At 33.8% G+C, this 18,905-nt stretch overlaps 1 protein-coding gene across 1 annotated transcript; it reads left to right on the top strand.

The window, feature by feature from the left end:
* Positions 1-13,048: 13,048 nt before the first annotated feature.
* Positions 13,049-17,458, top strand: LOC120766611 (synaptic vesicle glycoprotein 2B-like). Its single transcript, XM_040092218.1, has 10 exons — positions 13,049-13,129; positions 13,184-13,423; positions 14,643-14,805; positions 14,861-15,039; positions 15,192-15,373; positions 15,440-15,654; positions 15,724-15,995; positions 16,687-16,846; positions 17,208-17,335; positions 17,403-17,458. The coding sequence occupies exons 1-10, from the start codon at positions 13,126-13,128 to the stop codon at positions 17,456-17,458; spliced, it is 1,599 nt and encodes a 532-aa protein (XP_039948152.1). The 5' UTR covers positions 13,049-13,125.
* The last annotated feature ends 1,447 nt before the right edge of the window (positions 17,459-18,905 follow it).

Here is an 18,905-nt window from a genome sequence, read left to right on the forward strand (position 1 = left end):
TATGATCAGGATGATGAGATGATGATAGCGTAGATAGAAATTGAGATATCTTGATGAAACTTGCTGCATATATTCATTGGCAGAGCGGTTGTCGTTTACCTAAAGTTTATAAAGTGTTATAACTTATTCGTAAATCAATTTAAAAACTACTATTTGGTAGAGGGTATCGAAGTATTAACGGTCATCCGGGGTTAAAAAAGTAAAGAAATGACCGTGAAACGCTCCTTAATAGATTGTAAGTACATATCACACATGCCATTGAAGCTAAAGCGACCAAATGTGTTAGGAGCAAGTCTTTCCAGTACATCTTTATAAAGTGAAAAAAATTAAATTGGATCAAAACCACGCTTACTCCCCATATAATGATATAACGGATATGTTGAAAACTAATTAAATAAATACACCTGGGCAGTGAGAATTGCCACACTGTTTTTAGTTGAAATTTCATATACTATATCTGGATTGCATTACCAATCTCAATTAAGATTATATTAATGTAATTAATATTTAATAATAATTAATGTATAATATTATCCCGATTTGCTTATGTTACAGTGTGAAAATGTGCCAAATAGAGTCTTTACGGAAGCCATCTTTTATGCAAAAATGCCAGAAATTGGACTATAAATTTTTAAACCTTCAGATCGCATGGCTGACTTTATATCGAAAAAACTAAGATTAGCCCTTTCGGGTGTATCCGAACATTTTATACTCTCGCAGAGTAGGAAGTGCTTCCTCAGTTAATTACATTTATTTCTGTTGCTTGTTTCCGTGCTATCTGTCGTCAGTTCTTTAATTGGAGAAAATCCTGGTATATCAATATTTGAACATAAGATATCTGAATGATAATGTGAGCGTGGAGACTCTGACCATTATGGAATAAAATTTGATGTTCGGGAAATCACAAAAGTGAAACTTGTTGTCAGAGCAATAGTTGTGTTCAATTTCATAAGTTCCCTATATACAGGATCCGATTGAGAAAATTTGTTAAATGGAATTAAAATTCCGTTAACAAAGAAGCCATATGAAGTGTAGCTCGACTGAAAGCAACATACATACATACATATATGTATATGTATCAGAGAGCTGCCACAAGTACGATTAAATCAGAACAAACACTCGTTCCAAAAACACTAGTATCAAATCAATTCAATTCATCATAGGCAACATTGTTGACCAAACACGAACAATCTGTTCTTTCACGGCAATCACGATCGAGTAAACGGTATGGCTGGCTTCAGTTTAAATCGTATCATGTCAGTTCATAGCGGGTAAACTACGAGTAAATCTACAAGTACAGCAAACAACATCAATTTTCCGCTGGACTGATTTGAATCATATGTGGAAAAAAATGTATCAGCTTTGAAAATGTGCGCATGTTACAAATTTTCGATGCGTAAACAATGGAAATCCCATCGAGTACGTATGTACCTACATACATACTTATATGCACACATTTGTTGTATGTGTGTACTCGATGGAATTCCCATTATACATATAACATGTGCATATACACACATATGTATTAGATATAGAACAGAAGTACACGAGTAAATCAGTGTTTAGGAGATAATATACAAACCAAACGCTGTCTATCATTTTAATCATTGAACCATAACTATTGTACCATAGCCGGGAATTTTCTGCTAATGCGAACGTTCATTAACAAATCAGATATAAGCTGATCGCTATTGATTCAAAGTTGTTCTCTATCGCTGATTTGACAACAAACGGTTCGATTCGTGTACATGAATCGAATTGACAGAATCAGACAGAGTAACGGATCAATACCCGATTATAAACAAAATTGTATTACTCGTTGCAGTCTTCTGATATGTACATATATTCAATTGATGAGGCTTTTTTGAACACGCTATCAAACTAACAGAAGATTCGAAGAATATAATTCACAGAGTTGATGGAAAAGATCAATGGAAAACAATTTTCATAAGTTGTCCAGTATATATTCACTGTAATCATATATTTGGCGGAGGTTCTTAGTATCAATTTATAGAGCAATCCACGAGTTTCAGAAGTTTTGAAATGTTTAACTTTTTCCATAATATACACATTTTTACTTAAATTCATTCTCTTCATTGGACCAAGATAAATGTGTGGCTTCATCAAGACCTTTCTCGAAATTAATTGCTCCAGTTTCAATTAGTGATACGTCATCAAAAGCCTGATCCTCTTTTTTCCTCATTATTTCTAATCAAAAGTATTTAAATAACTCCTACAAAGGGGAACCAGCTGAAGAGCTATATGTATCTGTTTTGTAATTGTTTTTAATCTCGGATAAACAGAACTAAATATGCGAGCGCCTACTATCGATATTTCTACAATTATGATTAACTTTAAATCGAGAAATCTAGAATACATACACTGAATGCATTATGCCATTGCTAAGGGACCTAAAACAACTATTAAACTGACTAACATGTAAAGAGAATATTCAGGAAAGTGTAAATCTGCCTGTTCCGAATGCTGATGTGTGTTCCAGGTGTAGAATAGTACTTTTTCCTACACCTGCACCATCGCCAAAGAACTCATAAAATGGGCGACTTGTTTTTAGCTGGTTCATCAAAGGTGTCAAGTTCTTTGCTTTATATTGAGGCTTTGGCTTTTGCTAGTCAATATTGAAATTTAATTCAGTGCCATTATTTGTTGAATCGTCACCATGCGAGTCCAACAAATTTATTTTAAATTTATTTCTGGAAATGCCAGCACCCTGAATTTATTTTACAGAAGAAGTAGTTGATTTTGTGCGCTTTCTTCTGAATCTATTTCATTATAAAGACTTTATACGACATTTTCAAGTAACCGTTGACCACATCTTGGCTAATAGTGCAACTAGTGAATTCTTTTCCGCCCTTCCGTAGTGACAACGTAGTTGCAGTTGTTCTCTTGTGATCACATTTGATCAATGTTGCCAATACTCAATTTGTATACCTGGTTTTGCACACATTTAGGTTTTCAGTTATAATTTTTCATAACGAAAACCATCAAAACTAAAATTTAATTATCAATCTCGTTAAGAGAATAAACTCGTTTCTGCGGGAAAAACACAATTTTGGCAAACATGCCGTAATAGCCTTGACAGACGGCAGCATTGATCCGGATTAACTGCGCACTTAATCAGATCCAAATATGGAGGTGACAGACGGAAGCTATGCGAGTATGAAACTCTCATAAACAGTAATTGTCATTTTTGTAATATTTTCAATGAAAATTAATAGAATATAAACGTTGCGGTTGTTAGCCGCCCAATTGTTACAAAACCATTGTTTATTACAAAAACATATACAAGGTTTGGTTGGCACTTTCTGCTATTTTGTCATCTGCCCCCTCTTCTTCCTCATGATCAGGGATGGGCAAAACCTTAGCATGTGCTAAAAGAGCGTAAGTGATTGTATATTAACATTTTTGATAAAACCAGCCGTATCCTCATTTTTTTTAATATGTGAAAAACGTGAAAAATTTAAAAGAAAGGGCCTAAAGTCAAAATTAAGTACTAAAATGTTTAGCAATTGAATATGTTTTAAAAACCACTCAATAAAATATGCGGGGGATGAAATAAACACTATTTAATAAATAAATAGGTACGCAAAATATTATACATTTTTATGCTAATGTATGTATATACATATATATGTACATTGTGTGTTCCAAAGTAAACAGGACTGTTTGACCTGGTGGCGTCATCTATATGTCGACTGGTGCGTTAGAATCGGCTCTCTTTATCGATTGTCCAGTAACATTTCATTGATTGGAAGTGAAGTTATTGCGTTTTAAGTGCCAGTATGTTTGTGTTATCGGTGCGAAAATGAGCTTCGAACAAAGACCCAATATTAAATTATGTTTTAAGATTGGTAAAACTTTTACCGAAACGTTTAAATTGATGAAACATATGAGGCGATGATTGCCTATCCCGTAGCAGAGTGCACGACTGGTTTCAACGTTTTCAAAGCGGTCGTGAGGACATAAATGACGATCTACATGAGAGCCAATCAAAATCCGTGATCACCGGAAATTCCATCGAAACGTGCGTGTGCGTGAATTCATCAAAAATCATCCGAAATCATCATTGAAATTCATGGAAATGAAATTGAACATCTCCAAAACATCGATTTATCGCATTTTGACCGAACATAACATTTTTGATCAAAAATCACAATTTAACCATTAACCACTGCCTGCGACTTCTTCCTTTTCAGAAAAATGCATTTGCCCATGAAAGGAAAGCATTATGCAGACGTAGTGGCCATTCAAAAGGCTTGCACCGGCATACTGGTGGCCAAACTGGCCAACGAGCTAAAACACTCGTTCAACATGCTTTTGGACTGTGCAAAAAGCTGTATCGAAGCAGAAGGAGACTATGTATTTTGAATAAAATAAATTGATTTGATTTTACCGAAAAACCCATTTGTTCTGTTTTTTTTTTAAGTCCTGTTTACTTTGGAACGCACCTTGTATATATCTATAATTATGGTACATGCATTTCATTATAAATGTTTTAATACCAAAACCTGAGCTACCAACCTCGCTGATTTAATCCTCTTTTTTACATAACAAACATAAAAAATCTCTATGCTTCTATCTGCTTACATGTATTGTAGGTATTTAAAATGTAATTTTAGTATTGAAGTTCCCGCTCACTTCATTAACTTCAGATTAACGAATGTCGCATAACTGAGATAATTACTATAACTGTTATTGGCGGTTCCATGTCAAGTTCTTGATAAGAGTTTTGCTTGTTCTCATATCAGAAGCAGGTTTTTGGATGCTCTGCCATAGTTCAATGCAGTCGTTTAAATGAAAAACTTTACTTATTGGTTTTCTCGTGTTAAAAAAAAATTAGGATATTACAAATATGAAGAAAAAAATGTCGACTTCAATTATTTTATGCAAAACGTAACATGATTAAGGATATTCAATTTCAAACCATCTGCATTAGATTTAATTATAATATTCGTAACATGTTCAGTTAACTTTAATGAGAATAGATATAGAGCTTAAAGTTGTTATATTTCGTACACGGGTCACTTGAAGAAGGCATGTGACGATTACATATAAATTTAAACAAGAAATGTTCAAATATTATTCATAACAGCACGGCAGATCGGCTGAAAATATTGAAAAATTGAGGTACACATATTCGTATCTGGGGACTTGAAGAATTATATTTCGATTCGACACTTTTTGGACGTGAGATCGTATACTTTAAGACCACTTTTCGTGCAAAGTTTTATTTCGATAACGTCATTGGCTTTCGATGCATATGTATACTGTAAAGTAAAAAAATCATATAGAATTTAAAATTAAGATATATGAAAAATAGGCGAGGTTATACCCCAATTTCGCTTATTTGATGTTCTTTCGCATTTATTTATTAATTTCTCGCACTTTTAGTGCGTAATATGGGGGCGGAGTTAGTATTTGGGCCCGAATCGCGGCAGTCATGAGCGAGCGAGCAATCATACCGAGTGAAATTTCGTAACATGTCTAGTGTCCGGATCGCCGCGAAACAAATAGAAATTTTATGAACGTAAATATTTAAATTTGATATACGTTTATATAGAAGTTTATTAAATTTTGTTTTTGCTGGCAACGATTAATTTCTCAAAATTTTTATTGACATTGGCTTGCGTTACTTCATATGCGCGTAAATTGGATTTTAAAAGAGAAAGCTTTTCGCTTCCGACAGTGGGCTTCGTTTTAGTTGATTTTGTAGCTCTGCACTGGTATTTGGTGTCGGATCTTCCTCTTCTTCCTCGCTGTTAATGACCATCTCTACCAACTAATTTAAAACTTCTTTTGGCACTATATTTCAAAAGTTTTAACTGTTGTCAACCCTTCTACTGCAAGATCTATCCTTGGAGCTTGGAGGAGTTGCTCTTCTGCTACAGTTACCACCGTCAGTCCTTTGCTCGAAGCTTTGTTTAATAGAACTATCTTTTTATATTGTGGTTTTGATTAGCAAATACCTATTTGTGTATTTAATTATTATTTTTAATCATTAATTATTTTATTTATTTAATTATTGTTATATATTGATGTTACTTTTCGCCAAATTTCCCCTTTCATCGGTGGCCCAGCAGCGTTAAGTTTTAGCGCCAATGACTCCCATAGTTTCGATTGTTTGTAACTGATTTATTTAAATTGTTTTTGATTTTTACTATAACGTTTGTCAAATAGCTAACGAGTGACATTGCTACTCTTTCGTACAAACGAGAACACGTTATCGAATGAGGTAATTTCAAATTTCGAAAGTGTGTATTCGATAACGAGTACAACGATCCGAAAACAAAAATAGACATGAATTCCGCTCGGTAACGAGTGCCGCGATTCGGACCCTGATTTCAGTTATTTTCACACAGTCGTTAGAAGGGTCTAAAAGATTTGCAAATATATACCTTCAGTGGCGTAGCTAGGGGGGGCGAAGGGGGCCGTCGCCCCGGGCGCAACGTCTTGAGGTATTCAGAAAAATACTTCCACAAATTTTTTTACAAAATTTATTATAAAAGATAAAGAGTTGTACACTCACAATGTAATAATCTGAATAACAATGAAAAATATTAATTTTTACTCGAATACTCTTCAGTCTTTGAATTTGTCTTATATCTTTCTTAAAAATAGTGATAGAACTTAAAAATGCATTTTTCTAGCTTTGTCTAGCAACGTGTCACTCTCACAGTTACCCTTTGCTTTGAATGTAGTAAATACTTTTATTTCTCCAAATTTTCAAAAATGGTATTTAAAAACTTCAATTCGGGCAAAAATTCCTGCAAATTGTGTCAAAAGTGTACAAGATATAGGGCGAAAATGGATTTTTTCTATGGGTTTCTTAATAAGATGTCTTGTAAATTTACTATCAATTTCCTCAAAAACCGTATTGTGAGAATTTTGGAACTTCAGAATTTGCGTGGCGTGTTCTAGTTCCTAAATATTATTTACTTAATATCGAAGATATTTTGTAAAAATTCACTTTTGTTCGAACCACCTCATGAAACTTGTAGGTAGGTAGATAAAGAGGGGCGGCAGAACATCCTTGGCCCCGGGCGCCCGAAGTTGTAGCTACGCCACTGTATACCTTGGAAGATAAATACCTTTAACCGATTATGGGGTGGGCTACGGCCACTTTTTAAAGATTTTCTATCAGACTTCTTATGGTGCTAATGAACGTGCGTACGAAATTTCAGCAAGATATCTTGATTTTTCTTCAAGATACAGTTTGTATGGACGGATTTCAACTCGTCTCGTTATTCTGATCATTTATGTATATATATAACCCTCTATATATCTCGATTAGTTTTAGGTGATACATACACTAAATATATTATAGCTTAATGTAGAAAATGTGTGAAATCGGTCCACGAATTACCTCAGTTCCTGTACATATGTATATGTATTTCAAAAACGTTTTCGTTACTCTATCAGACCTCTCACCGAATATGCCAGCAAGTTTGTAAGATAGATATTTGGATATTGGAACAGTTTGTCGAGTATACCCGCGCGATGTCAAAAGTTAATTCAATCAACTGTATGTACATACATATGTGTGTATTTGCAAGCCGGCATACAACTTTTTATACATCTGAGTACTCCTTCAACCAAATATTATAACTTGCATTTTCAAATATTTGTAATGTTGAATCATTACTCGCAATATGAAATAATTTAATAAATCGAACTATTTGTAATAAAATCAAAGTGAAACTATCTTTCATACATATCTGAAAAAAGATAAATAATAAAAATAGCACACATATACAATAAGTATTCCACTGTTGTTCAACAGTAGCCGGTCGCAATACCTAATAAAAATTTTGTTAATGGTTGCTTAGTTGATACTATTGTCGCGCTGGTCATACACAATAGGGGTTTATAGTACATTTATCGTTATAAATAATATAAATTTTTGTCCGTTGGAATAATTCATGATGCTTTTATAAAAACAGTAACAATTAAAAAAACACATACATATGTTTACCATGTTAACTAATTGTGGGCACTAACTATATTTGTTGTCAGTACCGTTAAATATACGACTTGTGTTGTGATTTGATTTTTATAATATTATGAAACGATAACAACGAAAATACTTGTATGTAGAGGCAGTTTATGGACAGTAATTTTAATTTGTTAACGGTATTTATGGCACAAAATGGCAATTGTGTTTGAAATCATCAAACTTTCAAACCAAGTGCCTAGACTACCCTAATTAAACCGATTTTGCATATCTTTCATAATAATTAATGTGTACATATGTATATGTATATAAAATATTACAATAGTTATAAGTATATATGTAACATACATGTACTATGTCGACAGTTATCTTATAGTCCACTGACTGCTCAAAATCAAAATATTTTAAATAAAAAATAAAAATGTTATAAATAAAAAAATATACAAAATAATTGTACAGAAAATATTAAAAACATATAAGAAACTAATTTTAACAATATATGTATGTAAATATGGAAATAATTTTTAAATTATTTTAATTAAAGATTTTACTAAATCTAATGGAATACTTTCCTATTAATGTGAATTTATTTTCTTCAAAAAAACTATTGAGGAGCTAGGTTAGGTTAAAACGCCAATCCACTCACAAGCACCAACAGAGATCTTACTTCGACAGCTTAGAACGTTGGTCCATTGAGATACCTAAAACTCCTATAAATTGATCATAAAGACCTTAACAATTCAACAACGCGTTTTGAGACTACCACAAACTTATTGAGGAGGGTAATATTAGCTTCTGCTAACCTCTTGCAAAAGCTGGATAATTAGGAGAAAGGATTTGATTACTTCAACCTCCCCCCTTCATACAACTTTGACAATTTGCATCCGACAAGATTTTTTGCCGTACCTCACGGGTGCCTATTAGACAAAATTCATTAAAAACTCCTACGAATGCGGCCTCTTGCGAGCTTTTTAGTTTTCAGTTTCTAAAGATTGCGCTATTGCCATGTGTCCCAACGAGTCTAATAATGAGGTAGCTTAATGCTATTGATACTACTATAGAAAATTTTTCTTTTAACCAATCCCTTGAGCTTCGACTTATCTATGAAAAAGCTCACTGCACCTCTTCTCCATCGCCCTCGTCCAAATATCCCATATCAGTATGTGAGCAAAGAGCTATCAGGAGTGGACTCTGCAAGTTTTCAGGCATACAGTTAAAACCTAGAGAATTTTGGAATTTTCATGTTTGGTCTGTCTCATATACCCAACTTACCTGAGCCTTAGAGCGACCTTTGCAGCAATACACTTACTGGCTGTATCCACGGATGTTACGTGCAGAATAAAATGGAGTACCATGATTCCTACGTTTGTGGTGCACCGCAGATCACGTTGGGAGCCACTCGTTGGACAAGTATGTAGATGAGCTTTTTCAAGTAAGATGACCGCAAACTTAATTGTGGTGGTAAGACATTGCTCTAGATTTTTTCTGGGCGAAAGATCAGACCAAATTATAGAATAACATAAATAACGGATCGTGTGCACCGACATTTCATAAAACGTAATGCTGCTATAACAAGTAAGCAAGAACTAAGACCAACCAGACGTTTGAAAATCTTTTATTAGGTAAATTAGAGACAGGTGTAGTATTGACCCGATTTTACATATTAATTTTGGCATTACTACATATTATTAACAGAAACAGGGTGCAAGGTCAATCGGAATGTTTAAAAATTCTCTTGTTCCCCGATCTTATTCTCGCACGCTCTATTTTATTAAGATAACTCACATATCGGCCGATATGTGAGGCATAAAGTCAGCCGGAACTTTGAAAAACGTTTTAGGGACGTATTAGGGATATGGGGCTAAGAAAAATATTTACGCGATTTAAACCATTTTTGACACACAGGCATGTATATTATTTCTCTATTGAACTAAATTTTCGGTAAACAGCCAGTCATGATCTTAGCAATTTTTAGACCTGAGATGGCATACCTTAAAGCATGGGTGGGCATATTAGACCTCAGTGGCATTTTGCCCGTTCAGGCACGATTGCACATTTTGAGGGCTAGATGAGGGGATCATCGCGGGCAAACATGAAGAGGGAAGTGAGAGCAACGTATTTTACCACACCATGTTTACAAATGAGAGTGCGCACATAAGTATATGGGAAGTTGAACTGTGGGTAATAACTGTAGAATTGCCTAACAATTTTAAGTTTCTTTGTAATTACTATAAAATTTTAAAATGTAAGACAAATAACAAAAAGTATAATAAATATTTTGTTTTAGTAATATTTTTTTTTAATATGTCTAAATAACAGCATTTAATTTAGTTTATTTCAAATAATAAATTTCATGTTTGGTTTAACCTCATTTGCTGCAGCTACACGCATTATTGTATCAAAATTTAAATCAAATAACCTACTTTTTATTTTACGTTTGTTTAATTTCATTATTGAAAAAAATTATTGACAAGTGTAGGTACTTCCAAACATAGATATAATTTTCGAATCAAAAAGTTTCAAACCAGGTTATTTCTTTAAACTTCCTAATAAAAAGTAATTTTAATAATAACTTCAGTTTATGAACCACTGTTTCTTCAAACACATACATATGCCCAAATGAATCTTATGAGAGCGCAATGTGAATGATAAGCCAACACCGCTTCTACCGCCCGCTTACCATAGAATTTCCAACGATTTGGGGTTTTCCCCGTAGAAACGCGTCAGCAGATTGCTCTCTCACAACGCAGGGTTGCCAATCTCGATATACTGTAGTAATTATAAAAAGTGTCTTCAATATGTTCGAAATTTTCTTAAACTAACTCAAAATCAGAGTCGAATGCTATTATTTATAAATATATAAACTAGTTTTACAAGCAGAAGCAGAATTCTATGTTTCTGCCATTAGCGTTTGTATCCACTCTCAATCATTAATGCCATACCACGCAAATATATATTATATGATGATTTTTTATATTTTTGAAAATATGTGTTCCCTTTGTTTAGCGCGTATTATTATTTTAATACATTTCCAGAGGCAACTTATATTTTTAAAATTTAACAACCAAACTGAAAATATCACAAATTATATATTTATATAAGCATTTTCATTAAATAGAATTGCAATATGTTTAAACAAAATACATATTATGGTCACAAGTATCTTTTCTTGTTTATATATGCAGATATGTATATAAAACTACCTTGCATATGTACGTACAAAAGCCCACAACTTGAGAAAAGTTTTCTCAATTGTAGCTAAAATTAATTTTTACAACTGGCATCACCACCATTAACTGTTCTATCACATGTACAGTGGTGTGAAAAAATAGGAACAACCATAAGGTGTTGTTAAGTTTTAAAATGTCCTTTTTAGTTTCAATTGTTGTTTTCCTAACAGTGATTAGGATTTCCCACCATGCAAAGGTAAATAAAAACCAATATTAATGCGAAACTCTAAAACCTGTAAATTATGTTTACCTCTTTACCACAACTGTACAATTCCGACATGAAGTAAACTTTCGCTCTTAAATTTGTCAATGTCAGTATTGCAAGGCAAGATACCTGCCCATTTTTTATCCCGATATGTTAATTGGTGCTTGATTTGTATACTGGAAAGTGAAAAAATCAGATGGAATTTAAAGTAGTGTTACGTGGAAGTAAACGTGGTTGTAGTCCGTGTAATGACTGTAACGCATTTACCTAATTATTTTTAACAAAACCGTTATAGTGCTCTTCCGATTTTTCCGCTGTTGCAAGATGTGTCAAAATTAGTTCTACTTTGTAAAATTAAGTGATATAGCTTGAATGGTTTGGGAGATACATATATACCAGAGAGCTGCAACGAGTATGATAAAATCAGAACAAACAGTCGTGTCAAAAACACAATCAAATCAATTCAGTTCAGCATAGACAACTTGATCAATTCGATACCCGCCAGCGTCAGCTGATCTGATGCAACACAAATAATCTGTTCTTCGGCAATCACGATCGAGTAAACGGTATGACTGGCTTCGGTTCAAATCGTATCATGTCGGTTCATAGCGTTGCGACGATTGTTTGAATCGATGTGAAACTGCAGATAAACTACGAGTAAATCTACGAGTACAGCAAGTAATAATAATTTTCTGCTAGATTGATTTGAATCATGTGTGGCAAAAAAAGGATCAGCATTGAAATTGTGCGCATATTACAAATTTTCGATGCGTAAACAATGGAAATTCCATCGAGTGCGGACATATGTACATATATACATTCATTTGTTGTATGTATGTACTCGATCGAATTTCCATTATACCTATAACATATGTATATACATATATGTATACATACATATGTATGCATTTGAAATAGAACAGAAGTGCACCAGTAAATCACTGTTTAGCGAACGTGCCGATCATTTCAATCATTGAAGCATGAGTTTACATCACTTCGGGTATTTTCTGCTAATGCGAACGTTTATAAACAAATCAAGCATAAGCTGATCGATAGTGATTCAAAGTTGTTCTCTATCGCTGATTTGAAGACAAACGGTTCGCTTCGTGTATGTGAACCGAACTGACCGAATCAGACAGAGTAACGGATCAGTACTTAAGTATAAAAAAAAATTTATTACTCGTTGCAGTTCCCTGAAATGTACATTAAACTTATCAGGGGGCGGGGCTACGCAAACTTTTTAAACATTTCTAAACCGCAAGTGTCCCTTGTTATTGCGAAAGAACGTTAAGTGAACAAAAATATTATATTCTGGCGGAACATGTTGCGAAAACATAAAAATAAGAGAGTTAAACTGATAATGTAGGCTAACATGACATAATTGCCCTAAACAAAAAGGAGTCTAGATACGAAAGTTTAAACTCTGAATTATTGCTTCACTTCTACTTTTAAGTTCTACAAACCTAGTCAAACAATTGTATAATGTCTTAATTTTCGAACATTTCTGTTTGTTTACTGTCATTGTATATTTAGAAATTTATTGATTATATTTATTTACATCTTTGCATAAGAAGCGGTAAATACAATAGTTCAATTTTTTTTTTAATCCTTTACATATGTTTTAAAATGTATTTATGTGAGTATTAAATTTAACTTAATGAGTTACACGATTATTTCCTGCCGATATTTCAACCCAGCCATAATAATTTTCGTGCCAAGAAATGGGTAAGTATGCACCGTAAAACGATGACAATCTCAGTAAAATTCGGTCTTCAGCAGCTTCGGGCCCACAAACTTCTAATGGCCGGTTTGATGAAGCACCACTTAAGGATTTTGAAAGTGCGTTGGAAGCGTGTGGATTTGGCACATTTAACTACTGTCTCCTCTTTGTGTCCATGCTGGCAGTAGCCGCAACTGTGTTTGAAACGTCAAACATATCGTACATATTGCCCACTGCAGAATGCGATCTTCAGATTGGCTTATTATCAAAAGGAGTACTGAACGCTATAACTTACGCAGGTAAGTACAGATGAGAATACCAATGTACATATGTCTGTATGTCTATTCCCGCATGTAATGAGATATTCTGAGCAGTCTTATCGGTGTTTTGATTTGTCGGTAGTTTGACGGTCAGCATTCTAAATTTCGAAAATTTGATTGTCGCCATTACGTTGTACAACCAATTTATGCACTACTTTGTTAAAAAGTTTTTCTGCATATCAAGAAGCAAACCCTATATCAAAAGTTGGACAACTCTGGGTTCGTAAACGTAAATCCACCTTTAAGTAGAAAAAGTATTACAAAAAGATTGTCCTTCGAACTGCAACAGATATGCATAGTAGGTCGTCAGCAATGGAAAAACGTATTGTGGTCTGATAAAACTAAAATAAATATTTGGGATTTAAAAGAAAAAGAGGAGAGAGTAGTTAAATTTGCCAAATCCACACGCTTCCAACGCACTTTCAAATTCCTTTTTTCTTTTGCAATCGGGATGCTTTTCCGCCTCCAAAGTTAGTCCGATATTTTGAAATGAAAAAATATTTCCAGGTTAATATATTGTAGAAGTTGATGCAATCATATGCCGAGAAAGAAATGGCCTTAGAATCGGAATTTATTTAAAACAACGTCACGAAACAGAACTTGTTAAAAAATGGTTCCAGGACCAAAAATTTACCTAAATCTGATAGAGCACATTTTAGTATTTTAGTAAAATAATTTGACCAAATTTAATTTTACTTAGTTTTAAGTGTTTTGCTTATATTATTTATTCCAAGGTAAAAAAACTAAATTTAAATTTTTCCTCCAAAGATATTTTGAAAGATCTTTTTGTACCATATAGTAAAGTATACTCACACATACATATATTGAAAACAAAAAATGAAGTAAATAAAATAAATCGTTCTGACGCCGATACAGCGTGCGTTTTTCTATTACTTTTCCGACACATTAAATCCAGTTGTGTATCAAAATAATTAAAACAAAACTTACTTGCGTTCTATTCTTGCTGACTAAACTTTTCACTAAAATTATTAATATAACTTATCCAAATTCACTTTTTGAAAGAACACGCGAATCCATCAAATTCAAAGAAAGCATGAATGCAATCAGCCAAATTGACTGTAGCTTGAAACACTTTCAGATAAATTTCCTTCAGAGATTTATATGCGAGTACATACAAACGTATGCTTTTAAGATTTTTTTCATTATGAATTCAACTAACAGTTCTTTTACTAATAAGGTATGATCATATCGGCAGTGCCTTGGGGCTACCTAGCGGATACCACTGGCCGAAAGCATGTGTTAATGTACGGACTTCTTATTGGCAGTTTAATGGATATGGGATGTGCTTGTAGCCAAACCGCAATTCAATTAATTGTCTTTAAGTTTTTAGCCGGCCTTATGTAAGCGTGAAGTACCTATTAAATGTAAAAATTTAGTTTCATCAACATATTACAGTAACTGTGGTCCACTTGCAGTAGTCCTGACATATTTATCTGAGTTCCATATAAAAAAGCATCGGTCTCGAGTATTAATGATTTTAGGTATGATTAAAACTATAGATTTGCTTATATTGCCCGCGATTGCAACAGCAACTCTGCCATATCATATAGCGTTTGAAATATGGATTATGAAATGTGAGTAAATTAATTGTTATAATATCCCAGCCAGCCTCGAATTGGCCCTATATAGAAAATTTCCGAATGCCAGTTATAATTCACCCCTCTTTAGAATATAAGTATGCTTGTGTTAAGTAAATTAGACTTATTTATCCTTAAAACAAATTCAGTTCATACATGGCATGTTTTCCTCGCTATTACTGCTTTACCTGGCCTTATCAGTGGTCTAGTACTTCCTTTTTTTCCGGAAAGTCCAAAATATCTAATGTCACAAGGAAGAAACGTAGAAGCTTTGGCAACTTTCAAAACCATATACGCTTTGAACACGGGGAAAAATAAAGAATCTTATCCGGTAAACAAAATTAAATGATAATTATAGTAACATTAGGGAAATATATACTATATATTATTTTATTAGGTAATAGCTTTATTTGAAGAAGCGCCTGAAAAGGCTGCAAAGATAGCGGCAAAAACTGATAAAGAGCAGGAAGCGACAAACCCTTTGAAAAACAAGCAGCAGAACGTCAAAGAAACGTTTAAAGATGGTCTGAAGCAATTAAAGCCCATGTTTTCAAGCCCTTATTTGAAATTTTCTTTTATGGTGTACCTAATGGGGTTTTCCATATTATTGGGGTAAGTTTTGAACCAAAAAATAGTAGACATACGTAGACGGAATACATTTTTTCCCTATTACAATTTCAGTCAAAATTCGGTCCGGTTATGGTTGCCTCAACTTTTCGCATCCATTGTAGAGTATGAACAACTTTATGGCAGCACATCTAGTATGTGCACCATATTAGAATATAATGTGAATAGAACTCATCTAATTAAAAACGAAGATGAGATAAAAACGTGCGATGTTCATATCAGCTGTGAGTCTTATACAAACAATATTGCTGTTTCCGGATGTACCGTTTTCGGATTCTTTTTGGTCAGCTTTATAATCAACAAAATTGGAAATAAAACCGTGCTGAGTAGGAAAAGTTGTTATAAACGAGGGCGGTCCGAAAGGTATTAAGTCCAAGAGAAAATTAAAATTTTGAAAAATTTAAATTATTTCTCTATACAGTTTTATTTTAGTTACACTGTACTTGACTCAGGGATGATTCGAACTCTCCGTCTGAAATATATATTACTTGGAGGTATGAAAAGTACGCCTCAATGTCAGCAATAACTTCCTCATTCGACTAAAATTTCTACTGGAAAGTGAATTTGATGAAATATGAAATAAAGACTAAGTCACAAATTGCCAAAAGTAACAAGTTTGCTGTCTAATTTAACCAAAATGATAGTGGTATGGCAGAAATGTGAATGCGTTCGTTGTCACGGTGAAAAACAAATTTGTTTCTGCAATTTGCCGTCGAGTCAGAGGATTCATGTTTCATCCACGGTCGCGACCGATCCAGAAACTTCTTCTGATTGCATATGAATTTCGACAAACACTGTTGTAAGGTAGTCTCAAAGTGCTCTAAGTAAGCAAACGCCCCACATTGTCGCTGACAATTTCTCCTACCCAATATTTCTTGCCGAATATTACCCATTCGCTTTGCTTACTATCTCAGATGTCTCCCGCACGTTGGTTATTTTTTGGGCCGCCCTTATACATAACAGTACAGTAATTAATTTCTATAAACAAACATACATGTATTATTAATTTAACTGCAGATGCAGCGCTGTTGACATCCTTTATTTTTGCTGTATCATTTTATTGGTCCTTATCTGAATATTCTACCCTAGCCATATCGGCAATTTTCGTAACAGCCAGTAGCATAGCTGGTACCACCGTTATAAGCGTCTCAGTCAATTTGTTTCCAACTGTAATGAGGTAAGAAAGTAAATTCTTTTTTTTATAATCGATCGTAACTCTAGTCCACTAGTAATATACTTGAAAGTATATACTCAAAACAATTATTATTTTGTACAAAAAAATTTAAATGATAAAATAAAATATTGGATATTGAATTTAAAATAATATTTTGCACTTCAAAATAAAATTAATTAAAAATGAATTAAAATAAACACTAGAAATACCATTAAATAAACTTTCACTTTATTTTATTTCCTAAAGTTTTTGTAAGACAGTTGATTAATATTTTCCAGTAATTTAACATAAATTTTATAAATTTTAGTTTCTATATAGTATATTCAACATACATAACTACATATGTTATCTTTAAAAATTCCAGAGCAATGGTTGTTGTACTTGTACTTACTTCTGGACGACTGGGCTCTCTGCTGGGGAATGTTTTGTTCCCAATATTTATGACCATGGGTTGCATACCGCCGTTTGTAATGATTGGTGGCGCAGTATTTTGTAAGTTACTATATGTTTATTTCATTAAAAAGTCGTTTAAATAATTCATTGAAACTCATTAAATTAGGTGCCTGTATAATTTCATTTTTTGTACCAGAAGCAAGCAGCGAAACATTCAAATAATTTGCACCAATGTTGTGAAAAGTTTTTATTTTCGTTTGAAAAATAAAATCCATTAAAAACGATATTTTCTTCACTCCCTCAAATTCGTTTAGCCCTATAGTGTTCAGTTCTACTATACTCTCCTTTCACCATAAGAACTACGTCGAATTTATATCGAATGGAAGATTTTCTGTACGTAATTCCTAGTCAATCAACCTATGAGGATTTGTGATTTTTTTTTAGTTTATTCACATTTAGCTAATGGATATGAAATCACCACAATATTTGGTACCAGAAAAAGATTGCCTCTGAGGATAAATGCTATAAAGACAAATATTTATGGGGGCAGGGAAAAGTATTCGCCATGAGTATACTCAGGCGCCATCGCAAGCAAAAAATGAATCATTCCTTCGCCATGTTAGAAAGCAGCTTTGTCCCATTTGGCAAATACAGAGCACCAATCACGTATTAAGCGTCTAAATTGGATGTATCTAACAACAGTGTTGCCGCCGAAGTTACTTGTACAATTGGGAACAGTTCAAATAACAAAACAGCAATTGTACAGTAACGTTGTCACAGACACTCCGTTTGGAATAGGTACAGCTGCTACAAGCCACGTGTACATTTCAAGCGATTTAGAGATTGATGCACCCTCAATCTACGCAACGACAATGCCTACATTCGCCAATATAAGTTCTACAGCCGCAGTCATTGAGTTTGCCAAGGAAATTGCAGGTTTCGCCAAACTTTTGTGGACAGCCGGAAGATTGGCCAATATTTTATACGGTTTTCATCGAATCAAGCGCGATTTATGAGTACGGCCAATACGAAAACAACCAACGCTTATTAAAGAGCTTGAAGGGTTATGCGCGCAACCGAACAATGTCGTTAATATAATTGAATTGTTAAAATTTTAATTGACAGTTGATCCAAAGCCCAATTAAAGAAAATCATACCCATTTGCAATGTCGAAAGTCAAACCATTTCAACAAAGGTATGGCGGTGAATTAGATTTTTCAAACTCTAACTAGTTACTCATTTGCCGGTCACCCTATGCGGAAACCAAAGGCGTGTCGACACTTACGCACTCCTGGACGAAGGTTCATACATCACATTGATAGACCGTGCTCTTGTTCGAGATTTTGGAATGCATGGATGTGAGCTACATTTGAATGTTCACTAATTTGGAGAGTATGCTGCGAGGCAATCAACGTTTGTGGCAGCTTTACTCATCAGTGGCGCCGGATGCAGAAACAACACAAATTTCGCAATATCAACACTGTGTCGAACTTCCTCTACACAGTTTAAGCCAGGACGATTTGGATCGAAACTTTAAACATATAAGAATTTCTAGTACAACTTTAGGCTCAGGCATAAGCTATTGATTGGTCTTGATCATTGCCATTTGGGATTACTATCGACAACCATGAAGGAAAAGCAGCGAAACATTTATTGCCAATACGGAGTT

Source organism: Bactrocera tryoni, chromosome 1 (assembly GCF_016617805.1).
Source record: "Bactrocera tryoni isolate S06 chromosome 1, CSIRO_BtryS06_freeze2, whole genome shotgun sequence".
Lineage (NCBI taxonomy): Eukaryota > Metazoa > Arthropoda > Insecta > Diptera > Tephritidae > Bactrocera > Bactrocera tryoni.

Coding starts and splice junctions, on each gene's coding strand:
- LOC120766611 (XM_040092218.1), top strand. Junction 15,040..15,191: donor TGAAATATGGATTATGAAAT/GTGAGTAAATTA, acceptor AAACAAATTCAG/TTCATACATGGCATGTTTTC. Junction 15,655..15,723: donor GGGTTTTCCATATTATTGGG/GTAAGTTTTGAA, acceptor TTACAATTTCAG/TCAAAATTCGGTCCGGTTAT.